The sequence below is a fragment of the Oreochromis niloticus genome, linkage group LG12 (assembly GCF_001858045.2).
Source record: "Oreochromis niloticus isolate F11D_XX linkage group LG12, O_niloticus_UMD_NMBU, whole genome shotgun sequence".
Classification (NCBI taxonomy): domain Eukaryota; kingdom Metazoa; phylum Chordata; class Actinopteri; order Cichliformes; family Cichlidae; genus Oreochromis; species Oreochromis niloticus.
This window is the reverse complement of record NC_031977.2, coordinates 14,834,375-14,861,855: the sequence shown is the minus strand read 5'-3', so window position 1 is coordinate 14,861,855 and position 27,481 is coordinate 14,834,375. Positions and strand designations below refer to the sequence as shown.

The 27,481-nt window shown below is 41.5% G+C and overlaps 1 protein-coding gene across 9 annotated transcripts in view; it reads right to left on the bottom strand.

The window, feature by feature from the left end:
• The window catches only part of kiaa0825 (KIAA0825 ortholog), a 118,402-nt gene that overhangs the window by 43,385 nt on the left and 47,536 nt on the right, over positions 1 to 27,481 (bottom strand). For 6 of the 9 annotated variants that reach the window (XR_003213198.1, XM_019365884.2, XM_019365889.2 and 3 more), the window contains 3 exons: positions 26,150 to 26,294; positions 23,851 to 24,006; positions 21,892 to 21,986 (listed from right to left, as the gene is read on the bottom strand). Coding sequence is in view for 8 of the 9 variants with exons in the window: in XM_019365884.2 (XP_019221429.1) it covers positions 21,892 to 21,986; positions 23,851 to 24,006; positions 26,150 to 26,294 (396 nt within the window). In the remaining variant the exon portion in view is untranslated. The other 3 variants (XM_019365890.2, XM_025896975.1, XM_019365891.2) reach the window with 3 other exon arrangements.

Genomic DNA, 27,481 nt, shown 5'->3' with positions numbered 1-27,481 from the left:
CCAGCACAGAATATATTGTCCACAAGCAAAACATTAAACTGATATTATATTCTTATAATTCATTCCTTTATCCTTTTATTTTATGAACACTTGCTTTTAAAGCAGGTCCCCATAATATGAACGTCTGAACGGATTCTTGTCCTCACAACGTTAGTAATCCAGCTGCACATACACCTTCACACCAACCTGAGCACACACAAACCCAAGTCACATCAACAGTAAATTAAAAAAAAAGAAGCCTAAGGCAGCTTGCAAGAATGCAGTAACAAAGCTAAGCAGTAATGGCAGTTTTCTTGGTGTCTGCTTAGGCTTAAAGTAATTGCTGCATGTCTGCCATTGCCAGCGAAGGCGAAGAAAATGTCTTCCTCAGCTGCTCTCCTGCCTGTTTTGTTCGCTGCACTTGTGTAAAGTGGGAGAAAATAAGTGTCACTCAATGAATGCAGCTATTCTTCCCATGACAGCTTCATATCTGTGAGTTGGGGGAGGCCACCCCAAAATCCTCCTTTCTACTGGTAACGCCTTTGACAGGGTGCTAAAAAAAAAAGGCCCCACCTCTTTGTCCAAGCATGGTTAGGCACACACACACACACACAGACACACACACATATATATAGACATGTATACACACCTAGATCCCGCTCTAATAAGTTTTTACACACCCACTCAATAACATGCAAGGGCACACATTCACACACACTCACAAACTCACACACGGACAAATGCACTGAGAGAGCAGTGAAGGGTGTCTGAGCTGAGTGAATAGATGCCCTTTTTAACCCTACTCAGCAAGTGTCCCTGTGTTAATACAGCTGATCAGATGGCTGAAAGAGACACAGGACGAAAGAGTGAGAGTGACAGAGAGCAAGGCAGTAATGGAGATAGTGACGAAGAGCAGCAAGCAGTGTAAAAGGACTTTCCTGAATTTTTACAACTACACCTGTCTATCTGCCCATCTGCGTGACCTACACTTACCTTTAAAGTCCTCTGCCCTAACCTTCGTCAGACAAATGAGTCAGCTGCTATTGTAACAAGCACAGGGCCAGGGATCTTCAAGTCTATTAAGAAAGGTGGCGAAGATGTCCCCCAAAACACACGTACATATGCTCATCGAGCTAAACAATGCAGTGAAGTGTGTCAGGCTTTAGTCACACAGACCACAGACATTGGCTGAGGACACTCTGGCAACATCTGGTCTATACGGAAAATTTAATGTTCCTTAAGTACAAGTACTTAAGTAGAATTTTCAGGTATCTGCTCATTATTTAAGTATATTCTTGAGACAAAATTTTACTTATAATTCCCTACATTTTCAAAAAAGGCTTGTTACTTTGAGCTTAAGATGTTTGATGAGTTATTATTTCAAGTCACTGCATGTCTTCAAACATCAAACTGATCTCAATCTAAATGGAGGCAACAGTAACATAGACAATCCCCTTAATGTAGCCATCACCAGTGCTTCTCGCACAAAAAGAGATGAAGGATCCAAAAATATATAATTTATGCATCATCTATAACTTTATATTAAGGGGTTAAAAGTGAGTTAAAATGATCTGAAACATGCTTTTGGTGCAGATATCCACAAATTATGGTCATGGTACTTCAGCATCTCGCTAATGCTACAGTAGGGTTTACAAATCAGGCATACACCTCATGTGACTCTATGTGGCTTTATCTGGTTTTTTCATCTGTGCTTCTGTTTAGGTGAAGAATTTGTGTACTTTTGCCACCACTGGTATTCACAAACAGGGTGCTGTACTAGAAACATCCTTGTAATTGATTCCCATCAGATTTATGCCATACCTCATAGTTTGCATGGAACAAACTGAGTTGTCTGCAAACATTCTCCAACTACTAGCCAAACAGTAGTCAAATGCAAAAAAACTGACCAAATTGGCTAAGCTTGTGGGACTGGGCCTTAGTTGACTTACATCATGACATATACATCTATGTACAAACAGTTCTGTAACCACATGGAAATCACCTGCCTATGTGGCCGGATATGCATCCTCTGGTGGTGTCTCGCAGTGTGAGGCAATCAAGCTTTTACAGTAAATCCTTTTGGCCCTGGAGAGGTCTCTGTGAATAAAGCCTTTTGTGTTGACCTTGTGGATGTTTGATCACATCGGGACGGAGAGTGGGTTAGAGATGGCTCAATACTTGAGCTCTCTGTCTTTTATTTCACTAATGTTAGTTTTGTTAGTTTTTAATGTGAGGAAGGGCCTGCTGTAGAAAGAAGCTCAATTTTATTTATGTCATTGATTGGGGGAGGTGTAGAATTCATTACTTGTTTTTCCCTAAACACCTTAAAAAACAACTCAAGACACCACAAATTTAGACCAAGTCCTTTAGTATTACTTTTACAAAACTGTGACAGTTACAAATGTCTTTTACAATCCAGGTCACTTGCTGGCCTACTCTACATCTTCTTTAAAAATAGGAAAATAAACCAGAGGTGTCAGTTCTCAAGATGCATTGGACATATTTGCTTAATGATGATAACATTTACAATTTTTCTAAGCAAGTTTTTGGAAAAGTTTCTTTTTACAACTCCAAAGATTGTGACTTGACCTCCTCAGCAGACTACCGGGCACCTGACCACTATGCTCTACTGTACTGCAGAGGCACCCTCGCTTATGGTGCAATTCCTTTAATATTTCAAACACCAATAAAATATTCATATATTATACTGGGATTACGAGAAGAGGAAGTAAGGGATGATGCTGAAGTGAGCAAGTAATGAAGGGAAGCTCTGTCAGATGGGCTTTAGGAGGGACACAAACCAAGATTGTGAATACGCTGGTTTTTTTTGTTTTTTTAACTCCCTGATCCATACAGTGTAATAATTTTGATGCTTTACAGACTGAAGATAATTCACATAAATGCTCACATGGTATTATTAATGGACAATAATAACTTTACCAACTAATAAGCAAGATCATTCAAAAGTATGTTTCCAAACATGTCACCTGTGTTTGCTGAAGCAAGGCCCGCCAAATGAAAACTTGGGAGTAGCCCTGGTTGGTCTTTGATATTACATGAAATGCCTGTGTATTGTATAAATCTCAGTGGAAGAGCGAGTGAGCGCAAGTGGGAAAGACAGAGAGACCCCTGCGGCTCACACTTGGTGTGTATGTTACGCTCTATTAAATTAGCATGACTCCAATATTAAAATAATAACATTTACCTCCACAATAAATGCTTTGGGTTCCAAAATCAATATCTCTATCCTATAATGCCAAAGTATCATTACAAGTAATAAGAGCAAAGTTGTTGCATTATATTGAGCATTTAAAAAAACTCAGAAGGGCATGCACGTAATATAGATTAAATAATTTCATTTGAAATGTCACAGATTCCCACCATAAGTGTTAATGGAGTTACAGTGTTAATGCACTTTCCCTCTCTCTCTTTTGGTTCTATAACAAAGAAATCAAAAGGCAACACAATGTTAATGATAATGCAATGAATACAAATATAACAAGTACCTACTCTTTGCATTTATACACTGCTGCCATTAGCCAAATACTTTTTTGCCAATTTAAGTTTTAACAAAACTGTTGTGTAAAGGTTTACCTTATAGTTACTGTAATTGTTCGATTGGAGTATCATTTGAAAGCACAATGAGACTAACCAAGGCACCAAAGACACTTTCTCTCTGCATCCACAAAGTAAACCTATTAGTACTCAAAGAATAGTCAACACATAAAACCAGGGTGGGGGGAGAGTCATTGATTTAGGGATATAGAGGACAGATGAATTAGTGGACCTAGAAAAAAAGGGCACGAAATGTTGGAGTGGAGTGATGATTGTATCATCTTTGAGTTGATAGAGTCGAGTCTAAAGGTGAGAACAGAATGATACGGAACTGTACAGCCGAATTGTGAAGGCTCCCGTCATGCTGTCTATGGCCTTATTGGATGAGCCACTCTCAAGGTACTCAGTCTCCATTCAGCGAATGAATCAATGGCTCCTGATTAGATTTTGGGGGGTTACTATGCTGTTTTTGTTTGTTGTGACATCCTCCCTCGCTTTGTGAGGTCTCTGTGCTCCTGCTTGACAAAGGCACCACCTCCTCTGATGGAGGAAGAGAGAAATGGGGAGACAGGAACTGGGGGAGGGGGATCATTGAAAGGGGCCGTCAAGGCTGTTTCTTCTCATTTCTTGTTATGTTGCGCTCCGTGTTGCTGTTGTGTGCAGGCGTAAATGTAAGCATTTATGTTTTCATGGATCAGTCTTTGGCGAGATAAAACATTTGTAGTCATACAGCCCTCACTGAGCTTCTGTTAAAGACGTAACAGCAGTGAGTACATGTCTTATGAGACGACGTGTTCTAAAAATGAAAACTGATTCATTTTTTTTCTGTGAATGTCTAATGCTGGACATCCCTGTTACTATTAGTCCTCATTTTGTTCCGGCACCTCATTCTATTCAGTGGAGGAATTGGGAAGAGAAACATAAAGGGGAAAAATAGAAGAAACCATTTCCAAGTGATGAAGACTCTCAAGTTTCCAAGTATTCATTATACCAGAAAATACATATCAGAAAGACATCCTGTCCTGTCCTAACTGAAACGGTGGAACTGGAAATGAACTATCCCTCACACATCCTCCGCGTGAGACGCATGAAAAACTTTTACTGCTTGGTCCAATTACAGCGTAAAACATTCAGTAGCTGAAATGTATAGCTAGAAATGTTTACAAGAAACTCTTTGAGAAAATACATCCCAATGCATTACAGCCAGGGCAAGGCCAAGAGTTATAGCCATCAAAAGTAAAATCCCCATGTGATAAGGGGCTGAAAGAATCCGATAACCTGCAAATCTAAACAGGGCCAAAGCATCTGCCTTAATAATAAATGTGCCATGCTAAAAGGTTACTTGAACTGCCGAATTCAAATTTAATTGAGGCTATGTGTTGAATAATTAATCCTTTTCCCAGGGAACACAAGGCACACTGGACAAGCCAATGCTTAGAGCCTAGAGAGACACAGAGGGAGAGGGAGAGAAACAGAAGCAAAGATGGAGGGAGCACTGTAAGGAGTGCGGCACCAGCCCACGCCACCATTCCTTGAACTGTGCCAGAATGCGACCCACTATACAATACAGCCAGGGCATGATGTCATATGCTATATCATCACCCTGGTAACCAGCCTGCATGCGGAAGGGAATAAAGAACAACAGAGCACAAACAGGAGGATATAAAAAAGGGTAAACCCCCCCCAAAAAACAAACAAAAAGACCAATGAATCAAAGCATTACCGGGGAAAAAGAAAAGCACCCTGAGATGATGTTTGGTAGTTTTGTTGTTATTTTCGTTGTTGTTGGGGTACAAAGGCAGCATAAAGAGGAACGTTTAGCGTCTGTCTTTAATGTTTTTATCAGTTTGCCCCGCTCTCATTCTCCTCCTCCTCCTTCTTCGTCTGTACGTATTTCAGTTGGAGGTGTCTCCTCAGATCTGTGCCTTTTAATGCTGACTGCCGCAAATCTTTTGAGGCCGACTACAAAAGCAAGCTGGTAGTAAACTTTTCCCCCTGAAGGAGAAAGAGAGAAGTGCTGTTTGGGATAGCTCTACTCTGAGGGAATCTCTTACCCAACACGGGCTGATCTAAGGGTCACACTAGCCCTCCTCTGCCCTCACCAAGCCTTCAAACATGGACACACCTGCAGCAGTACGAAGGCCTGCGCGGGTTTGGTGTGGTTACATGTCAGCTTATATTATTTACTCCAGATGAATAAGCAAGGGGACCTTAATGTATTGTTAAGGTGACTTGCAGTGCAGCACACTGCATATGTAAACACAATATTGTGCATAATCACAGTTGTTTTATTGCAATCAGGTCACACTGCAGTCTTTGGCCCCAACAGCCACAACACCCCCCCCCCAAAAAAAAAAAACACACACACACCCTTTGCTTTTTCCCATCAGTCCTCTCTGGGTATAAGGCAGCTACTCTCCATTGTTGATCTGACTGTGGGCTCTACATTGCTGAGGTGGCGGATTGTGGCAGAGAGATGCCTCTGTCAGGAACGTGCTTATCCTTTCGCTCTAGCCACCCTCTTATACATAAAATATCAAACATCTGAGGGACAATATGCTGACCTGCGTTGACCTCCACACATGCACACACGCACAAAAGCAACACACCCACCCATTTGCACACAGACGCGCAAACACACACACACACACACACACACTCTGGAAAACAGACACACACACACACACACACACACACAGATGCTGGCATACAGTGACACGCACACACACAAACGCTCAGAGAGCTCAAGTCAGCTCACATCCCCCACTTGTACGTGCCTTGACTTTTTTCCATCACCGCCGTATCCCTCAGATGATGTATTTGCGACATCTGGCGGCACTCGCTATATTCATGGGCACTGCGATACAACGCTTGTAGGAGGGAGAGAGAGGGAGAGTGCTAGAGAGAGAGAAAAAGCTATGGCTGCCTGGGATGGCAAAGCAACAGAGGGAAAGAAAAGGGGAAAAAAAAGAGCAGGGTAGAGTGAGGGAATCAGGGGGACATAGACGGACGGATCTATTGGCAAATCCCTCGTGAGCTGTAGAGCCACAAGCACCTCAAAACTCCACAGCAAAAAGGCTTGGGTACCCCCTAGTGGGCGCCCGGTGGCAACTGGGGCGTTTTGGGTTTGTGTGTGGTGGTGGTGGTGCTGGGGGGGTTGCTATGAATCCATCAGGGTCAGAGGTCAGGCTTCTTGAGTTGCAGTGACATCATGACAATGGGACACTTCTAGGGCCTCGAAACACAAGCTGATCCATTCTGCTGAGCTAAGGCTCCAGGCCCCTCTTTTCCCACACATTCACACCCTGTGTCAGACGGTGAAAGAGGGAAAGCGCGAGAGAGCAGAGGGGTAAATATGTAGGCCTCACCCCTAGATCCCCCACCCTTTCACCCGCATCTCTTTTCTCTCTCTCTCTCTCTCTCTTCCTTTCAGGAGCTAGATTAAAAGCGATGGCTTAATTCTGTCTAATTATCTACCCTTACCCTCTCCCAGCTTCCTCCCCCTCTTTTTTCTCCCTCTCCCTATATCTCAGTGTGTGGATACTAATTAGCCGACGTGAAATGCATCTACTATACAAATAGCGTGCACAATTATGTGCAAAAAACATATATATATATATATTCCTGCCTTTTTAAAAACATTACATATCTGTACAACCCTTGTGATCCTTAAATGTTTCTTTCATCTGTTGAGGCAGTACAGAAAAAAACCCCACCAGCAACTGTCTTTTCGGTGCACCAGTCAAAACGGTGATACTATGACTGATGACATTCGTCACACATCATCAAATTGCTCAGATAATTGCAAGACATAAGGGGAAAGCCTGCTCTAAATGCCCCAAACACTGAATGGTACTGTTGACTAAACCTTTACTGCAACATTTGATCCATCACCTTAACTGTATGGGCTTATTATTTGTGTATTTTATCACATTTGGCAATAAACAATAAATTTTCCATGTTTATTTGCTTTATGTAATAATTCTGCAATCTCTATGCGTGCATGCGAGCAAGCGTATGCACGTTACATAAGCAGAAATCACATTAATGAGATCATACACTAGTGTTGAAAGTGCTAATTAGTTGCCGGGTTGAGGGTGAGGAAACTAGGCGAGGATCCTAGTGACTTCAACCATTGTTCCCTAATCCCCTTCGCACATTTATAATTCATTCTATCATGGGCGGCAATGATACAGCAGCGCTCGTTTTGTTTCTTTTCCTTCTCTCCGGTTGGGAAGATGATGGTTTTCTTTTTCCCCCCTTTTTACTCACTTTCCTTCTTGCTGTGAGGTTTCGCTGCGATCATAATAAAATGTGCAGGAGAGGGATGTTCGCCTCGGGACCCGGCTGTCGGGCCACTCTGACAGCTTCATTTGTGGTGTCACTCTTTGATCCTTCCTGTCACTGATATCCAACGCCACTGAACGTATATTTGGCCCTCCAACCCAAATAAATAAATAAGTAGTTAACTGTGCAGTGCAAAGTCAAGTGTGGAAAGGTTTTCGAGCCAGTTGTCTCTTCGCTACATTTGCTGCGAACTACTTTGCCTCCACCCCCTTTGCTCTCCCTCCACTGCAGCGATGCCTCTACACCCCCAGGGCTGATCCCTTTGTAAATGATCTCTGACGCAAACCCACCTACCCACATACACACACACAAACAAACACACGGTAACACGCACGCACACACACGCAGGCACGCAAACACAACCCTGTACGGAAATAACGGCAGAATCATTCCCAACACTAACTCCTTTTGCATATAAAGTGTATTCCCAAAGTGCACCATTACTGCGTGGAAAAAGAGTAAGAAAGAGAGTTGTTGTTAAGATATGAGGAGTAAGGCGCAACACGAAACAAGAGAAAGACAAATACAGATACGCCAATACACGAGAAAAAAAAAAAGAAATAGCAAGAGGGAGAGCCGAAGGGGGAATGATTATGATCGGTGCTGTCAGGTCTAAGATGCTGAGATGACAGAGATATCAGCCATATCTGTTCTCAGTGATAAAGATACAGAGAGACATATATCAACCCACGTCGGCCTCCCACTACGTGGACGCCACCTCCTCAAGAAGAAATGATGCGCCAACAGCATCCGGTTCAGTGTGTATCAAATGACATGTTTCGTGTACGTGTAACACAATGATTTTATCAAGATTCAAGTTATCTCATTTAATGGTTTTCTTATAGTGTGTCTTGTCAGCTTGTCAACATTGCTGTGCTTTTTTCCCCCCACATCATGAACTAAATTTTAAAAATGTTTGCAAAACGATGGGTAAATCTGCCTTTTGGGGTGATATTGTATGCATTTACTGTATATAAGGGTAACTCTAAAAACATGCAACTAAACCACTTATAAAATAAAAAACTATTATTCAGTTGCAAAATTTTAAAAGACTGATGTGCTACACTGATCAATAATATTTCTTTAAAGAACATTTATGTTTATGTATTATGTATTTAGTTGCCAGTGACCCAACTCTTGCAATTACACATGACATGTGGGTGCAACTGTCTTATGTTAGCTGCAACATTTACAATTACATTAGTAATGCAAGGAGAAAGCCCACTACTAATGCTACTGATACTACTACTATAAAGCTGATTTTAAATTCATCTGTAAACCTTCACTGACATCTTAACTTGTAAGCCCTGTGAATGAATGCCGACCTGTGCCCACCTCGGACTCTGTGTAAGTTGGGATAGGCTCCAACCCCCCGTGACCTAAGCTGGATAAGCGGAAAATGGATTGATGGATTGATCTTTTATTTCATTTTATTTTCCTTTACATTACCCATCCTTGCTGTATCCTCTAGTAGCACCTTAACATGATTAAGCTTTTAAAGTAATTCAGTGAGGAAGTGCAGTTAAGACTTTAAAGACTGCAGGAAAAACAAAAGAGTGGGGCATAAACGTGATTTTGAGGAGACATGCAGGGTTGAAAATGAATGCAACCAGAAATGTGAAAGAGCAGACCAGCGCAGACTCTGATGACTGACTATCCCCTCGGCTCAGTGATATGTTGCTTTTCTGATGTGGAAGACATGAGCCCAATTTGTCCTGTTGCAGTCGTATGAATTCTGCCTCTCCGCTGTAGCAGGATATTTTTAACCGCCTAAAAAGCCCCGCTGTTCTGTATTTGTAGTTGCGTTGAGCAAAAATAATTTTATATCATCTCAGTTTTTCAAAACTACTCAGATTTGTTTTCACAAATGCATCATAGCCAAAATAACAACAACAACAACAACAACAACACAGTGAGCCAAGACTAACTTTCAATCAACCAATCGCCATAAATTCGTAAAACAAGAAAAAATATTTCCATTTACTGTAGTTTTCTTTGGCACCTATTAACACGTGTTTTGTCTTAGTAATGGCCTGAATATATCACGTAATCTCAGATAAATATAGACACAGTTTACATAGAAAAACCTCTTCTGAAATGCCTTTGCTGACTATACCTCAGGTAATGTGATGGCCCCACCAGAACACATATACATATACATATATATATATATATATATATATATATATATATATATATATATATACACATATACATATATATATATATATATATATATATATATATATATATATATATATATATATACACATATACATATATATATATATATATATATATAAAACTCATAATTCTTAGTCTTAAAAAAAAGAAGAAAACCAGAGTGGGAGTCGTGCCACAGTACCATATTTTTCCTTGTGTGTGCTAACAAGACAGAGAAGTGAAACATGAAATCAGAGATTAAGAAGAGACTCACCTTCAGAGAAAGTGAGAATGAATAGGAAGAGAGAATTTAACCTCCTTTAAACTTCCTCCTTTCTCAGATGCATGTAAGTACTGGATAGAGTGCTGCTAGAAGGCTATATGAAGAGCACTGGGGAAGTCTAACCTTGAGTGGAAGACCTAGAAAGAGTGGAAAACTTCAAACTTTTTACTCTTTTCTAAGAAACATATGAGGAAGGTGGTTTCTGAAGGATAGTCAAAATGGAAAAGGTGCAGACGGGCTAACCTTGACAACAGTGAGGAGCAGAGGGAAGGTCTGGCACACAGTGACAAGAAGGACTCTTTCAGAGGACTAAGAGAGGAACACTCAGTCAGAAGGGCTAGGCAGGCTGACTGATTGTGGGGTACAGCCCAAGGGTCACGCTTACCCTTAGAAAAGGCAGACACAGGCTGGACACACATACAAGGCTCCCACTCATTCACATAAAAAACAGCAACTTCAAAGTTCACACACACATGCGCACACACACACATACCTCACACACAAAATGCCTTATACCCCTCTGACCAGCTCTTCATCATTACAAGTCAAACTCAAGATGAAGAGAAGACAGATTACCAAACAGAAGGAGTGATAGCAGGCCAGATAGGAAGAGACAGGACAGGGAGCCTCGACAGTAATCTAAATGTCCTTTCCTATGATTGTCATTGGCATTCTTATAGACTGGCATGTATCAGCACAATATATCAAATAATACCACTCACCATTCAGTCTGCTGTAAAGGGTAGACCTGTTTCCGTAATGTCATGGGGGGGGGAAAAACATCTAAAAAAGATGCTTCCAGCAAGCCTAAGCCCTGCATCCAAAGAATGCATCAAGATCACTAAATGTCTCCAGTGGCAAATTCAATCAAACCAACTGTTCTTAACAGTCATGACAAAGCAAACATGGGGAGGAAAACAAAGATGTTTTTAAAAGAAAATGACGCAGAGAAAGAATTGATTCCTGCACAAGCAATTCACCTCAGAAGAAAAATTCCATCGGTTTGCCTTTATATTTCTTTTTTTTCTTTGCCTTCTTTCCTTTTTCTTTGTCTTCTGTCAAAAACAACTTGGGCTAACATCACAAGCTGTCACATCAAGGCCATCCCCTGCATCTTACAAAAGAGAGAATTCTGCAGCTGGATGGAGCGGCAAAGCTCTCAGACACCCAGCCATCGTTTACACACAGGAGGTGTAAAGACTAAGGGGGGGGGGGGGGGGGGGGGGGAAGCTTTTTCTATTTCAGCCAGAGTTTGTGCCCTCAGGAGAAACCCATTATGAAACAGTGAAGGAAGTTTTCCATGGAATAACAGAACAAATAGGCATGGATGAAAAGCTCAGGGATGTAAACTCCAACCTATTTAAGAAGAAAAAAATGTAAGAATTTGTGCCGAGGGTATTATTCTCCTAAATGACCGCATTGTCACATGATGATTATCTGTCAGATACGAATGCCATGCTTATCAACCATAGCTACAGTGTAGTTGCAACCGATCACAACCCCAGTGCTATAACAGAGTCTTTCATCATGTCTGAATGGACACACAAAGGTGCACACGCACTTTCAACATCAGCAAATGCTTTCAACCATCAACATCATAGAAGCTAGATAAGTGTGCCCCCTCTTTTGCAACAACCACTGGGGAGGTGAGAGGCCTTGTAGTCAACATGCTGAAAGACTACTCAGTGATCAAAGACTCAGAAAAACATGACCCATGATGGTTTCTCTGAGAAGATTGCAGAGAGGGGGAGCCAAAGCAGGTAAAAGGAGAAAGAGTTGAAAGAAACACAAAGTAAAAAGCTGCAAAGGTGGGGAAACACCGAGTGGGAGAGTGCAATCATATTTGCCATTTGCCACAGCATGCCATATTTACAGTGCAGGCTGACCCATAACAAGCAGTGGATATCAACACCTTGTTCCGAGCTGGAAGTGATTTTAAATCTATAATTACTGCTTATTTGCTATTTGATTCCTCTTATTGATTAGGGTGCTTGGACCTTCTGTACACCAATATACATCGCAGGATACAAATACATAAATATATTTGTATATTTTAATGTTTACCAATGTACTAGTTAAGATGTGTGGCTACTCTTTGCAGTAGACAGTGGGGACATTTGACATTTTATGCAAAATGTACACAAAATGTAAAAAAATATCTTCTAAGATAGGAAATTAGATGTTTGATATACAAAGGTATTTATTACAGAAAGGTGTAAGAATGCAGGGCTTTTATAACCTTTGTCATATGCGTATTAGCTGATGCTGTCAAAAGTCTAAACCTACAATAGCTGCGAAATGGTTGCCCAAATCTCCTGAAAGCAAGTGTTAGTTTAAGTACAGTTACAGTTTTCAGGTGACCTATATAATATACTACATTCCCAAATTAGAATTGAGCAGAAGGATTCAATAAATAACCTCCGAGTCAGTGATATTAATCTACACAATACCCACCCGTAACTGTAATTTTCCATACGTACAGTATAGAGTCCAGGTGGTGAAGGTGGGAAAATGGTGCTGTATCTAAATATGACACATAGTAGAAAAGAGGAGAGGAGAGGCATGAAGAGAGTGGTTTGATAACAGCTGGAATAGTCCTTTTGGCTGTCTATAGATTTGTTGAGACAAGTGTCAAGACAAGTGCACCTCTGTGCTTGCCTTAAATGGCAGAGGGGCAGAAGGGCGGGACAGACTATTTCAATTCAGCGAAAGCATGTCTGAGTAGGTCTGAGTGTTACTGTGTGTGTGACCGCATGTGTCTTTTTTTGGAAACAAGAGAAAAAAGAGGGAGGGAGGGGGCGAGAGTGACGAAGAAAGCTCAGAAAGAAAAAGTGAAAACAAGTGTAGCGAGGACTCCTGTACAAAGGGTATTCTCACAGAGATGACGGCATTAGAATATGTATCCAGGGCCCAGGACACTCTTGGCACTTAAAGAGCCCCTAAAGTCAAGTGTCAACTATTATGTGCCATCAGTGGTGACAAAAGGTCACAGAGCAGGACGGATGAGGTCAGCAATGGTACTCACGCTCTTCCTCAACATCCACCATTTAGCTTAGCAGTCCCCCAGTCCTCGAAAAGGACTTGCTGTCACTTGGTTTGGAAAAAGGCTTTGCGGTAATAAGCACATCTATCCAGTCTTTTTTACGCAAGATTTTCTTGTGCAGGATAAAATGGCACTTAATTAGGTGAAGAGCGTCAATATTTGCATAGACTCGTTCAGCTAATGATGCGATGTTATGCGGCACGTGCATTAAAAAGCGGTAACACTCACAGATGTACCTCATTTCCCCCGATTAACTATCAAACAGGTACAAATAAAACACACAGGCAACATGCTGAATGTATAAAATGCTTCAGTTGTTTGCTGCTAAACCAGCTCTGTAATTACCTGAAGGATGTTTTAATTGTCGCATGTTCTACTCTTAATATTAGTCAACGCTTTAGCAGCTCTCCGAGTGAGATTGATTGGATAAATCAGTCGGAATTATGGGGAAACAGGAGGCCTGCCAATCAGCGACGTGTGTGTGTTCTCAGTGTGTGTGTAGCTGGGGACCTGCCAGTGCATGAGCGCATGTACATGTTTGTTAGGATGTGAGTGTATTGATGTGTGTGTGTGTGTGTGTGTGTGTGTGTGTGTGTGTGTGTGTGTGTGTGTGTGTGTGTGTGTAAACGTACTGTATATAGGGCTGACAGCTGGGCTTGTTCAAAAGACTTACTGAGCATTCTGTCTGTTTGGGAAGCAACAAGCACAGTCTATCTGAACAGGGATCTAAACCCTGTGTCAACAGCATAGTACAACTGGTGTAAACAGTCACTGAGTCAACATGCTATCATATCACACCAATGGGGAAGGAACTCTATGTATTTTAGTGTAATGCGCAGCAGTAATAGAGATAAGAAATACAACAAAAAGACCACTCTACTAGTCACAAATCAAAAATAGAGCATTGAAAAAAACTAACAGTCCTATCCACAGCTTAACAGTGTTTACCTGTGCAAATCATGTTAGCGTGTGGAGGTAGGCACTGTGTTTCCACGTAGAATTTCTGTGAATCTGAGTGTGTGTGTGTGCAAATTCATATGACATCGTGCCCCGTGTGTGTGTGTGTGTCAGTCCATCAGCATGTCGGCGTCACAGCCCTTCACTAAGTCCCAGATTAACAGTGACAGGCAGAGATCCCTCTAATTATCTCTTCCTAGACCACATGCAAATGGTAGAGCCAAGTCGAGAGCAACGATTGGCTGGGGCTGGTTGGGCGCCTCTGATGGACTAATGAGCCTGGCGACAGGATACAACCTCGTGATGCACCCCAAAAAAATGAAAAAAGCCTCTCACTGCCTCACTACATAGCCTCACACAGGAGGGCACACAAACTTGCACGGACCTGTTCAAGCATTTAGATGATGCTCTTTTATTTAGTATCTTGCACTGGCTTTAGAGAGGTCCGGGGTCTTCTCTTACACTTTTCTAAGTAAATGGTCTCTGCTTACATACATAATGAAAAATATATATCCAGATCTAGAAATGTGTATACACTGCATGTTTATGTTTTGCCTTACAGTTAGTTTTTTAATCATTAACAAGCACAAGACCACCACTAGTGCATATCCTTTCTTAGTTGACATGCTTGTGCAGCAAGGACAAAATGCCAAACATTTTTCATTTCAACTTTAATTTCACCATGTATCCTCCAATACACTAACCACACAACCAAACACATTCTGCAAGCTTAGAGGCTAACTCGGTATCAATTCCAGAGGATTTGAATAAAGATGGCACATGGAATAGTAAAAAGGATGGAAGCGCATACAATGATGGACTGGAACAGACGGTCACAAACTGGCTCTTGACAATGGACTGCTGCAGTCAGCTAAAAAGTCATTTCAGTAAATCAGCAGGAAACATGGCAACAGTGTCAAACAGTCCACCACGTCTTGAACCGAGTCCCAGTTCATCTAAACTGGTTGACAAAACTGGTTCCAAGGGCAAAACATGGAGTTATTTCGCTGACAGAGCTCACCAAAACAAATACCCAGTGGACATGCTAGAATTCCAAAGACAAACTTGATCCAAAGCTGGCAAAGTCAGGTGTAGTAATAAAATGCATGGCGGCTGCAAGTGTGATAAAGTATCCTGTGACAACTGCAGCATGTTACTACTTTTGTTTTGGTATTGTAGAAGTATTTATTTTTCAGTTAATGACTGCATTTGTTATGGCTGTGCAAAGCTCACAATGTCTGAGGACATTTGATCTCAATGCAATGTGATAAAGCTCAGCTGGCATTGACATGACATGAGATATCGTGCATATCTCATTTTAGTAACGCTAATATAAGCCTGCTTTCACATGCTTAAGCATTTCTCTTTTACTTTTTTACACTGGAAAAAAAAGTAAAATTGGAAAACTTGATAAAAAAGGCCACATTGCTGAAAAATGGCTGTTTCTCTGTTCAGTCAAACCTAGTTTAAAAAGCTGCCCATAGACCTTGTGTAGTAAGATATAGTTAAATTTTGCATGGCTCCAACTATGATGGTGTCATTCTCCAAAATCCTGGCATCATAACAAGAAAATTTCCTTCCCTTCTGCACCATTTCCCATTCTGACAGCAAAAGCATGTGGAATACAGTCTTTATTTGCAGCATCAAATACCCCAGTGTGTTTGAGGAGCCTTGGGAGTTGCCATTTTTAATCAGGAGAGGGTGGCTTTGTCTTGTCCTTGTTCCATCCAGCATTTCTATCTGTGCTGGGAGGGCTTTTCAGTAGATTAAGCAGCATTTTCATTTAGCTCTGGTGTTAGAGTCACTCCAACTATTTATCCATCCGAAGTCTGAAGCTTGAACAGTCACAGAGATTGCTATTTATACAATTAAATTACATAAAAGTGCATTTTTTTAAGCGAGGTCAGGTACAGTGAGTTGACAAAGGATAAGAGGATAATCTAGTTCATAAGCTTGCTGTGTGGAATAACCAACGTGAAGCGAGGGTTATGATGATGAGTAGCAATATTATAGAAACTATTGGTAGTAACTGCAACTAATTTAAACCCGTTTGGAGTTGGGATTGCAGAAAAGTTTTGTGACATAATAACCCAAAAGAAATGGGAAAACATATTTTGCACCTGCCAGCATTTCCATGAAGAAGGTATACACATGATAGCCCTGAGTGTACCTGGAATTTCCAGATACTGACAAAATACTGAAAGGAATACACTGACTCGCCTAACAAATTGCACCATATTCCATAATATTCTACCCGATTATCAACCTTTATTCAGGGAATGAACAAGTATTCATGTAATTTAGGAGATAATCTAAAGTGGTCTGGTCAGTGTTTACCTATGCTGTAAGTAATTTCTGAGAACAGAGCATTGTGCAGTAATGACTGATGTCTTGTGTCTCCAAAATGTTTTGACCATGACCACTCTCTGAGAAGATGGATTTTTCTCAACCCTCGAGATGGTTTTTAGAGGGACAAGACAAATATTTCAGATGTATCACACTGAGGCATCATGCTGGAGGTGAGAGGAGGTAAAGGGAGAGTGAGAGATTAAAACAACAGAGGGGGAAAGAGAGAGAGAGAGCAGAAAAGTGCAGCCTGCCTGCCTGGCTGACAGTTGACTCTGTTGGATGTGACTTTCACAGTCTGCTGGCGGTTTGTGTGGAAGCCATCACATCTGTGACTGGCCGTTTGATTAATGAGCCTCTCAGCCTGTCTGTGCAGTTTGAGGAGGGGCCACGGCCTTATCCCAGGCATCACTGATTTATTCGCCTTTGGAGCAAACCTCCAAGTATCACACATGCTAAAAATGTAATGTTGAACATTCAAACACACGCGGCCCGACACATGTACGCCCTCTGTGATATGCTTACAGTATACAAGCTGGTGCAGTGCAGATGCACACAGGCAGGGATGGGAACAGAGTGATGCGCATAAGCTCGTCCCTCTTCTTCACCACCTGCTTACGGCTAATGAAAACCTCAATGTGTCAGTGCTGTCCAGGGGTAGCGAAGACAAAACACGCCATGTATAACCAAGCAGACAAAAGATGTATTCTGTCTCCACCAACACAAACTCCCATCCCAAGCTGTCAGTCAGTAGAGAGGACACCCAAGGAGATCGACGAGAGAAGAAAGAAGCCCTTCCTCAATGACACCTCACACTCTCCTGATTTTCAAAAGTGACAAGTCTTTTGAATTCGTGGCCTCGCAAGATGGAGAGTCTGATGATGGCTTGAGAGCATTTCTTCTTGTTTCTTTGGCAGCGGCAGCCGTGAAATGTCACTCTGGCTAACCTTGAAGCTCTTTTCTCCTGCGTTGTTTAATGCTTCCAAGACTAGGGCAACCAACTGCTCAAAACGGTACGGTAGCATCACCCTTAAAGTCAGATAAATGCTTTGAGAAATACTTCCAGGTACACAAATGTGCATTAGTGTGTGCATGCCCTCACAAAAAGATGCACACGTGCTCACACAAACGCACAAAGACGAGCGCACACTCACTCATTCCCTGAAGCGTAAAGTAAGACCATTAATCCAGACACACTGAGATCCAGCTTCTCCCCAGGTTGATCAGCGTCCGTGGAGAAAGACGAACGTTCTGACATATTTGTTTTTATTTTATTCCCTGAGAAAAAGGCCCGCCATATGGCAGCGCCAAGGAACAGATGGCGATTGCCCACTTCCTGAAAGCACAAGCGTCTATCGCCGCAATTTAAGGAGCCGCTCAAGCAAGAGAATGCCACAGACTGGCATTTTTCCACAAACTGCTATTGTTATAGACCAGAGGGGTAACAGAAACAATGAGACAATTCAGAGAAAATGGTTTAGTGTTCAGTAGTTATACTGTAGCTAACTATATTAAGCCAGCAAATCTAGAGGTCAATACTACTAGTACCCTTTTACTGTCGATGCGTGTGTAATAAAATCGTACCGAGCAGTGCTTACTCAGAATATCTGGTCTAAATATAGCACAGCTACAGTATATCTAACTCTGAATTTACTGCGGGCCAATGCATGACGTCTTTCTGTTGCTCCACGCTGATTTTAAGACAGTGTACCCGGAGCAGTAGAACTAGCAGATCTAAGCATGAATGTCCTTGGACGATATTAGATCCTTATGATGGAGTGGAAGAGTGCCAAGTGACACATGAGGCTTCATCTCTCATACTTGGCTACCCCTTAACAACCAGGTCAGGGGACCTTCTCTGACATATAGGTGCAAGGAAATGGTTTCAAAAAGTCACCTTAGCAGATGACAGTTAAAATGTGACTTTTGTCTGTTGCAACACATGACACTTTTTCAGACTTGTTTCATTTTTCCACGGATGGAAAAGAAAAATGACATAAAAGAGGGTAGCACTCGAAGGCCTTGGGACACAATCAGAGTCACAGAAGAAAGAGAAGGGTCAGCACTGCTGGCATTATTTCCAACCTACAAAGGGCCTGAGCTGAGTTTTTTTTTTTTATTGTTTTGTATAAAAGCACGCTCAGACAGAGTTACAAGTGTTCACTAAAGAAAAGGGGATTTGAAAGTGCGACCAAGGACAAAGCAGTTGACTTATCCATTTGCAAATCAGTCGCTGAAAAGAAACTTCAGCATCAGTTGAAGCACTTAGTGCTTTGACTCAACGCTTCTGTAACAAAGAGTAGTTCATAACTTGAAGTCAAGGAATGAGACAACGTAGACAAATTTCAATTCATAATGCATGGAAATTAATATAAATGCATTCAGTACAGTTTGTTCAAGGTGAAACGTTAAGTATATATATGAGCATGTAAGGAACAGACTTCTTTTTTTCATATGCAAAAACTTTAAATCTGTTAGAGATAAAGGAAGACACTGAAAACTTTAGGGTGGCTGAATTTTACTGTTAGTTCTGCCCTTAGACTTTGATTCACAAATAGAGTATGTGGTATTTCTCTGGTATAAGCCTATCATAAGTCAGCTGCACATCAGTGTCTATAAAGATGTCCATCCAAGTAATAGAGGTACTTTCAGCTGCTCACAAAGGGTTGCCACAGCAGGTAGCTCCTCATGTTTGATTTTTATGTCTGATGTCCTTCCTGATGCATCCAACAAGGGATTTGTGTCTCCTCCTGGAGCTGAAACAGGGATCTTTTGATTTTGCAAATGTAGAATATAGAGCCACCCATCCATCCATATAATAAGGGGAAAAATAAGGCAAGTAAAGTAAAAAAAAATATCTATTTATCAAAGTAGTTAGCCTTCCTTAATAGGTTTTTGAAGCCTATCATTTATCACAGCTGGCCAAGAACCAACAGGTTGGTCAGTTTCCCAGACAAACAATCAAAATTTGACTCAGCCAGGCAGTACTCCATCAAACACATCCACTAATCACTGCTTCTTACATTGTTTTTAACAATAACAAAGTATTTAACAAAGCCAACCCACAATTTAGTCAGAAAACAAGTTTTTTTTTTTTTTTTTACATAAGTAATCCATCTGCCTATTAATGTATCAAGTCTGCCAGGAAGCCAGGTCATATAGTCAACCCTGGGGGTCCTTCAGTAGTATTAATCAGTCTGGTTTCTGCTGAAAAGCTCAATCTGTAGATGATGGATGAGCCATCATGCCAAGGGAACTGAAGTGACAGGTGACAAAGAAGGACACACACATCTGTATAAATCCACTCTCCTTCCTGTCTGGCCCGAGCGTTACACCGTCAAGGTAGCAGGGTGAAAGTGTATGTATATGCATGTGTGTGTACGTGTGTGTGCAGACATAAGTGTCTCAGCATGTGTCCCGCTCTGCTAATGAAGTCATCTGAACAGTGATTTAACAGCCCTGGTTTAAAAGCCTACCGCCCCTTAACTCATAGCCTTGCTCCATTAGAATGTGATATAAACCCTGGGCACAATAACTGTCCTGCCACTATCACAATATATAGGAGGCCAATGGGCCACACTGCTAACTCACACAGCCCGGGAGCAGAAAAAAAAGAATGAAAAAAAATATTGACTGTGTATAGGAAGAGAAAGTCATTCAAGGAGACTAAAAGTTAGAAGGTAGAAATTCATAACAAGGTCACAATAAGAGGACTTTTTATACTGTACGGACTAGAAACATTACTATTAAAATCATCAAGAGGGTGAGATATGCTGTGGCTTTTTCAGCAACTGGAAGCAGTGAAAGAGTGATTGTTGTGAAGTGAAAACAGCCGAAGGCGCTTCGGCCTGTGGTTACACAGAAAGTGTTCCTTATCTACGCTAACAAATGGATCAGTGGATGAGACATCAGTGTGCTTATCCCATGAACGGCCTTCTATAGCTTGAGGGATATTTATGAGTCACAGATTGATCTGAGAAAAACTTTGACAGCTTACATGTCGCCAGTCCATGAAACTAACTTCCTGCTCTGTGCAAGCAACTTGTGCTGAACCAAAGCCATTCTCCAAATCCTCCATGAAATCTGTTCCTCTGGCCCAACAAAGACAGGCTAATGAGGCAAATGACAGAATCTCAGACACTTTGATACTGTGAGATTAGGGTGAATTATATAACCTTTAACCCCTCCCACTCCCATCCTCACACTTTTTGAGTCCTTGTCAGAAGTGATATGCTTTTTCTCCGTGTCGCTCACAATCTCAAACTTCAAGTCCAGACCCTCTTTTTCTATGTCTCTTCCTATCGGACTTCATATCCTCTTCTTTCAGTTTCTATTCATGAATGCTGAAACACTAATTTGGCTCAGTCAAGCAATGACAGTATCTGTTTTAGCATGCAACAAAGCAGCGTATAAGGGGCGGAAGAATAGAGTATGTGTATGTGGGTGTGGGAAGAGGGGGTTGAGGCATGGAGGCGACAAAGCTCGTCACAGCGTAGCACAGAGCTGAGTACTTCACCCTTATTAGGCCCGTGTCCTTGGCAGATGCAGAGCTTGCCCTTTGTTAGAAAGGTGTGTGTGTGTGTTACACTGGCAGTGATTTAGAATGGATTGGGCGTAGGTGTGGAGACAAGGTGCAGTAGCCCCATAGCTCCCTGATAGCTGGCAGCGTGACAGCTGTGAATGGAGAACAGGGAACAGCCTGAAGTATTGCAATCTAATATGTGTCACATACCTGCATAAATATTTATGCCTGTTGCAGAGTAAAACAGGAGGGGAGGGGGAGCAGAGGATGGGACAGGAGTGGTGGACTTGGGCGAAAAACTTCAATCAGATGACACCAAAATCCGAACCAGCCTGTTTTTTATCCATCTTTATGTGCCAACCTCAAGGTCTCAAAAGTACCTAATAAGCAGGCATTACTCAATTACCAAAAATTGCGTCTGTGCAGTCAGTGACACATGCATTCACAGACAGGATTTCATTGATCCACTCCATTCAGCGCACACGGTATATGATAGCACTCCAATATCCTCTTTCCAAAGATTTCTTTCCACGGCACAGCCCGCATTATAGAAGACACAATCGGGAAAATGAAACTTTATATGCTGATAAAAACCATCTGAGGTCTGTACCAAGGCAAGTAATTCCCAAAATGACTGCACAAATGAAACACAAAAAGACACATACAAATACATATATTGCAACAGAAATGTTTTACCTGTTGGCCAGCAGAGCTCTGAAGGTGACCCGACTCATGCCCTGATAGGCTGGGAGCAGCCTTGCCCAGTCCCATGCCCAGTCGACCACAGCACTCTGTTGATGTATGAGGATAGCGTTTGTTAGTTATTAATCAGGGTTAATACCATCAGTGCATTACCGCTCCAGCTGGGACCCACTAACAAAAGAGGAGGGGGGTCTCCAGCGCAGGCCACCGACATCAGGCGATCAATCATGTCCGCACAAGAAGGTTTTTATTCCAATAAGACAGCAATTAATTTATAAATCCATTTGGGGGATGTAGCCATCATTTATAGAAAGATAAATCAATTTTTGGAGGGAGTCGTTACTCTTCTTGCTATGCCTTTTTTTTCCTCTTTCCATCTTCAATGGCATCCCGCCAACCCCCCACCTTCCCTTCTCCTTTTCTTTCCCTCTATTGCTAACTCTCACTCTTTTTTAAAAAAATACGCACACACACACACGCGCGCGTAGATGTGAACAGTGAACACACACACCTGGCACCATCACCATATTGGGAAAGCAAATAAAAATCAGATTGCTTTGATTGTAAAATGTCACTCTTAACTCCAGGCTGAGTTTTATTGACAAAAGGAGGAGAACTCTACTCGTTCCATCCATCCATCCGATCCCCCCTCTGCTTCTTCCTCATCTGTGATTGATGGGTGTAACTTTTTCCTCCTCCCTCCATTTTATTTGACAAACAACACAGGCACCTGAAGCGGAGAAGGCATTTTAATCATTCTCTTAATAGGGTGTTTCTATGCAAAGCTATGCAGCCTCCTGTGATAAGCCGAAAACAGGCCAAGTCTTAGAAATTAAACGCGACTATTGTTCTTGAAAAGCCACAGCAAGAACTGAAGCTGCTATAAGGGACAAATATAAGTGTCACAAATATAAATCTTTATCTTTTTCATAGCTTATGTTTTGTATTTATCACTCTGTGTTTCCCTTTTTGTTTCTTCTCTTTCTAATTACCCTCAACTGATCTTAGTAGACGGCTGATCCTCCCTGATCCCGACTCTCTTGCAGGGCTCTTCCTGTTAAAAAGGAGTTTTTCTTTCCCACTGTTGCCGAGTGCTCACCCATAGCAGGTTTCTAATATTGTAGGGTCTTTCCCTTTCAGTATGAAATACCTTGATGTGACTGTTGACTGAATTGGTTCTGTACAAATAAAACTGAATTGTATTCAGTATTAAAGTTATAATTCTAATCCTTAAAAAAAAAAAAAAAAAGCAGAAACACACACGGCCTATCTTGAGAAAATACTTACTGTTGTAAGTGTTATAAGTACCATTGTATTTCTCCTAACAGTGGGGGATATCGTAGTAATAGAGGGGAAATGAGGGGGAAAGCGTGCAACTCTTACAGTGAGCTACCTGTAGGTAGACTTAGCCCTGATATGGAGAAAAAAAAAAGCCTAACAATTAAATGAACATCATGGTGACACTCCTGGGGATAAGTTCAGGATAAGAGGCTACATGGTTCAAAGCCCCAAAGAAGTGCACTTTAAGACTGCACTCTCCTTTAACATTACTCACTTCTTTATAAAAGAAAAAAAAAAACTTCTCTCATCTTTTCACCTCTTCGGCGTTCTTTTCTTCCTGCCAGCCTAACTCCTGCTCGGAAAAAGACAGCAACCTAAGGGGAATAGGAAAGCCAAGCCCCAGAAAGACCTGACAACTTCAGAGACTACCACAATATCCAGTTCACTAGGGACTCAAAGAGCTTCTAACCTTCAACATTAAGCTTCCGGCCTCGGTGAAAGTTATAATGACACCACGCTGTATGTCACAAGTACACCCACACAGTACAAAGTCTGAAAACTGGAAAAAGTTCACATGAATATCAAAGATGTTTCACACAACTAAAACAAGTTTTAAACACTTATTTGCTACCAGAATATAATATAATGTTAACCTTAAAAGGCTTGACAAACCTGATCCAGCTTCTTCTTGCCAATGTGGTCAAACTGGTGGAGAGGATTGAAACGGGCATCTACAACATGACTCTCGGGGCCAAGATCAAACTTCACCAAAAGAGGAGGATCATTTGGCAAGTCTGAGCTTCCACTCAGTTTAGACATCAGCAGTTCCTGTAAGCAGGTTATGAGGATGGGATGGAAGAAGAGAAACACAGGAGACGGATGCAATGTGATATATAGATAATAGATAATAAATAAGCTGTAAAGAAACAGGCTGACAACTAGAGTGAGGCCAAAAGGTTTTGAATAAGTAAAATAACAAAACTCAAAGTCGATCGAACAGACCAAACAAAAAAGAGTCTAGTGGAGTTTTAGAGTCTACTTACACGCCACATGTATGGCTCCACCCTGAGCCATATTTCAGTGAATGAATAAAGCAATGAAAAACACATCAAAGCAAAATATGTACAGAGAACGAAAGAGAAACACAGGTTTTTTACACTAGTGCACTTTCTGTTGCTGTTTCTGTAACCTTTGCTGTACTTATAATGCATGTGTCTCACATGAGGTCCAGCATATAGTAATGAGTCTTTGTACACTATGACTCGATGTGTGTGTTCATGCGTACATAGGCATCCTGGTGTGAATTCGCTATATTCCCATCCGTCAGCTTGACATGGCCTCTGGACCTCCTCCTCCCTCACCTCACCACCAACCCAGTCTGTCCCTGACCTGCATGTTCTTGCCTCGACCTTGGCTGGGTAGAGATGCTGGAGCTGCCAGAAGGATAACTCTTGATTCTTGAGGTTCCCACTCACATCTCAAATTGCCGAGCAGAGTTATATGTGTTAACACTTTACATCAAAAACACATACTCTATATGTCCATGCTGGATCCTATTAGATACAGATTATGAACACCAACTAGACAGAGAAAGGTAAAGAGGTCCGATAATGCAATTTAGCCTACAATCCAGGCTAAACTGTAAAAATTAAATAACCAGGCTCACTTAGGTAGTTATATTAGCCTTAAGACTAAATGTCAAAGAAGTGTTGCATTAAAAATAAATTAAAACTAAAGAAATTAATATCCTTTTCATTTAGCATAAAGAATAAAGTTTATAAGATTTAGTTGTAGGATGCCATGTCCTTGTTTCATGCTAGAAAAACTAACATGTTTGCATTCAGAAGATTCTGAGGGATAACAGTCGCAGCACTACAAACTCTCTGGGATGGTGTGGTCATTACAGAAATACACAAGCGACTTCAGAGACCAAAAGACAAAAAAGAAGAAGGAAAAAAAACCACAAAAATAGCATTTGTGTCTTGTGATAGGCTTGTTAATAACCCTTGCAAACTTTTGAATACTGTCCAGTATTCATTTAAAAATGAATGGAATCAGACACAAAACTCACATATGATGTGAGAATGCAATCAAACTGTTTAACAGGTGTACATTTCAGGACACTCGAGCCAAGCTGGCATAATGTTAGCTTATAACCAGCAGTTGTTGATGTTTACCGTCCCGAGATGTGAGGATCACCCTGCTAACAAGTACCTGTGACAATATCAGGACTAAATGTTTATGTATGTTTTTGTGCGTTATAGAGCCCCAACTTCAGTTAGCAACATCCATAAAACACAATTAGGTGGAAGGACGTCCAAGTTTTCAAGATGACATGGCAACATGGCATAAGTGTATGAGAATGCATCAATTTGTTGGACTAATACTAACTATTTATGAGTACAGTATTCTCTTTTTCTATTAAATCATCTCAAAAAAAATATTTACTGTACCTTTAATGTTTTGCTTTTCAACTTGATTTTCATTGAACAGGAAACGGCAACATTCCAAAAAAGTGTTACTAAACCAGTTAAAACAACTTAATATGATTTTTAGCTTTTCAACAACCACCAAAAATCTTTTCTAGACATCAGAAAACTTTAGCTACAATAGGCTAATAAAATCTAATCAATTTGGGGACTTTTAGAAGAATAGTTTTTGAAGTAAATTCCATAAAATAACTTCCACTTGAGTTTTAAAGGGCTGTTCTTCCTCATTGAAATCTCTTCCAAAAAGCTTTCCACGGAATCTAGTAACTCCACAAGGCTTCCTCTGCTCTATATGAGGTGAGTGTATTACACTGGAAATCACTGTAGGTTTGCACCCTTGAGGTCACTTGAACAAAAGACGATCAGAACAAGCAGACTGCACACAAGCAGCAGCCCCCTTCCCTCTGTCTCCCCCTCCTGAACAGCCTGCGGCCTCAGGCCAGCAGCCACCTAATTGCTGGGGAGAGCGAGTACTTCCCTACCTCATTGCCTTGGATGATGTGATAGATCTGCCTCAGGTAGCTGCTGCCACCTGCTTTGTGGCAGACCTCCAGCAGCATCAGGCCTATTTTCTGCTCAGTCAGTTCAGCCGCAGCAAGTCCTCTCTCGCTTCCTTGTTCAAATACACTGAGAGTGAAACAGAAATGGGAAGAGGAGAACTTAGTAAAGAAAACACAAAGACAAAACCCAGAGTGAAGAACACAGAAGATCAGAGGAGCAGAAGGAGGCAGGGTGTCGGCTTATATTTGAATACCACCTCTGGCTAAGGAAGTATTTTCGAGTTTGGAGAGGAATTTGCGCTACAATTTAGAAATTGCTATGACTGGAAAATTAACTGCATTAAAATTAAAGTTGTTTTTTTTAATTCAGTTGCTTCACAAGGAAAAAGTACTTCAAAATGTAAGTCTTGGCAAAGAAAAAAAAATTACATTTTGCTCTAGTATCTGAAAACCAATCAGACCAGTCAAATCTACTGTGGTGAAAATGACAAAGAAATACCAAAATCATTTTCACTATTTTCATTATAATTCATGAGATACATGAGACATTTTAACCAAAGGATGCTGTTGCACTGGACTGGAGTGCGTGTGTGTATGAAGCTTGTATGTAATTGTATGTCAAGATCCGTAGGCTTGTATTTTCCCAACCCAGGTGAATGCCGGCATCGTTTTCCTGCCCTTCCTGTATGGATGGGTATCACACTACCGTCCATCAAATCTTCTCTTTCACATACACTCCCTGTCATTGTTCTCTCTCTCCTCACGTTTGTAATTATAAAGTGGCAGAAACGGTGTCGCCTGTCAGCCAGCCATTGGCTGTTTGACATTGAGAGTTGCAAAAGAAGAGGAGTCCCGTCTCGTCCATATACATCGCCTCATTCTTTTGCCTGGCGCCCTGGCGGTGGTGTTGTCGGTGATGGTGGCTGTGCATCCGTGTCAGCACCTGCGCTGTATCCTTTCCTGTCCATCACTGTGCAGGTGAAGCAGATGATTGGATTCAGTCAGCAGGGTGATTAATGAGGGCCCCTCTGGATTTGGGACAGCCTATCAATCATGTCATTAGGGCCAATGTGCCCTGAAAGAGGCAGACCTCCGCCAAGGAATAACTGCATTCATCTTCATCTGTGTATGCATCCCGTCAGCCCAGCCAGGGTCACCATGATGGAGAACAATAATCTTCTCCTCTACAAATTACTTTGCAAAGACAAGGTGGGTGCCGTTGGGGAGGGGGGGGTGGTAGTGGTTTACAGTTAGGAAAGGAAAAGGGGAAGGTAAAGATGAAGGAACTGAAGAGGGATCGTGTAGGGCCAAATG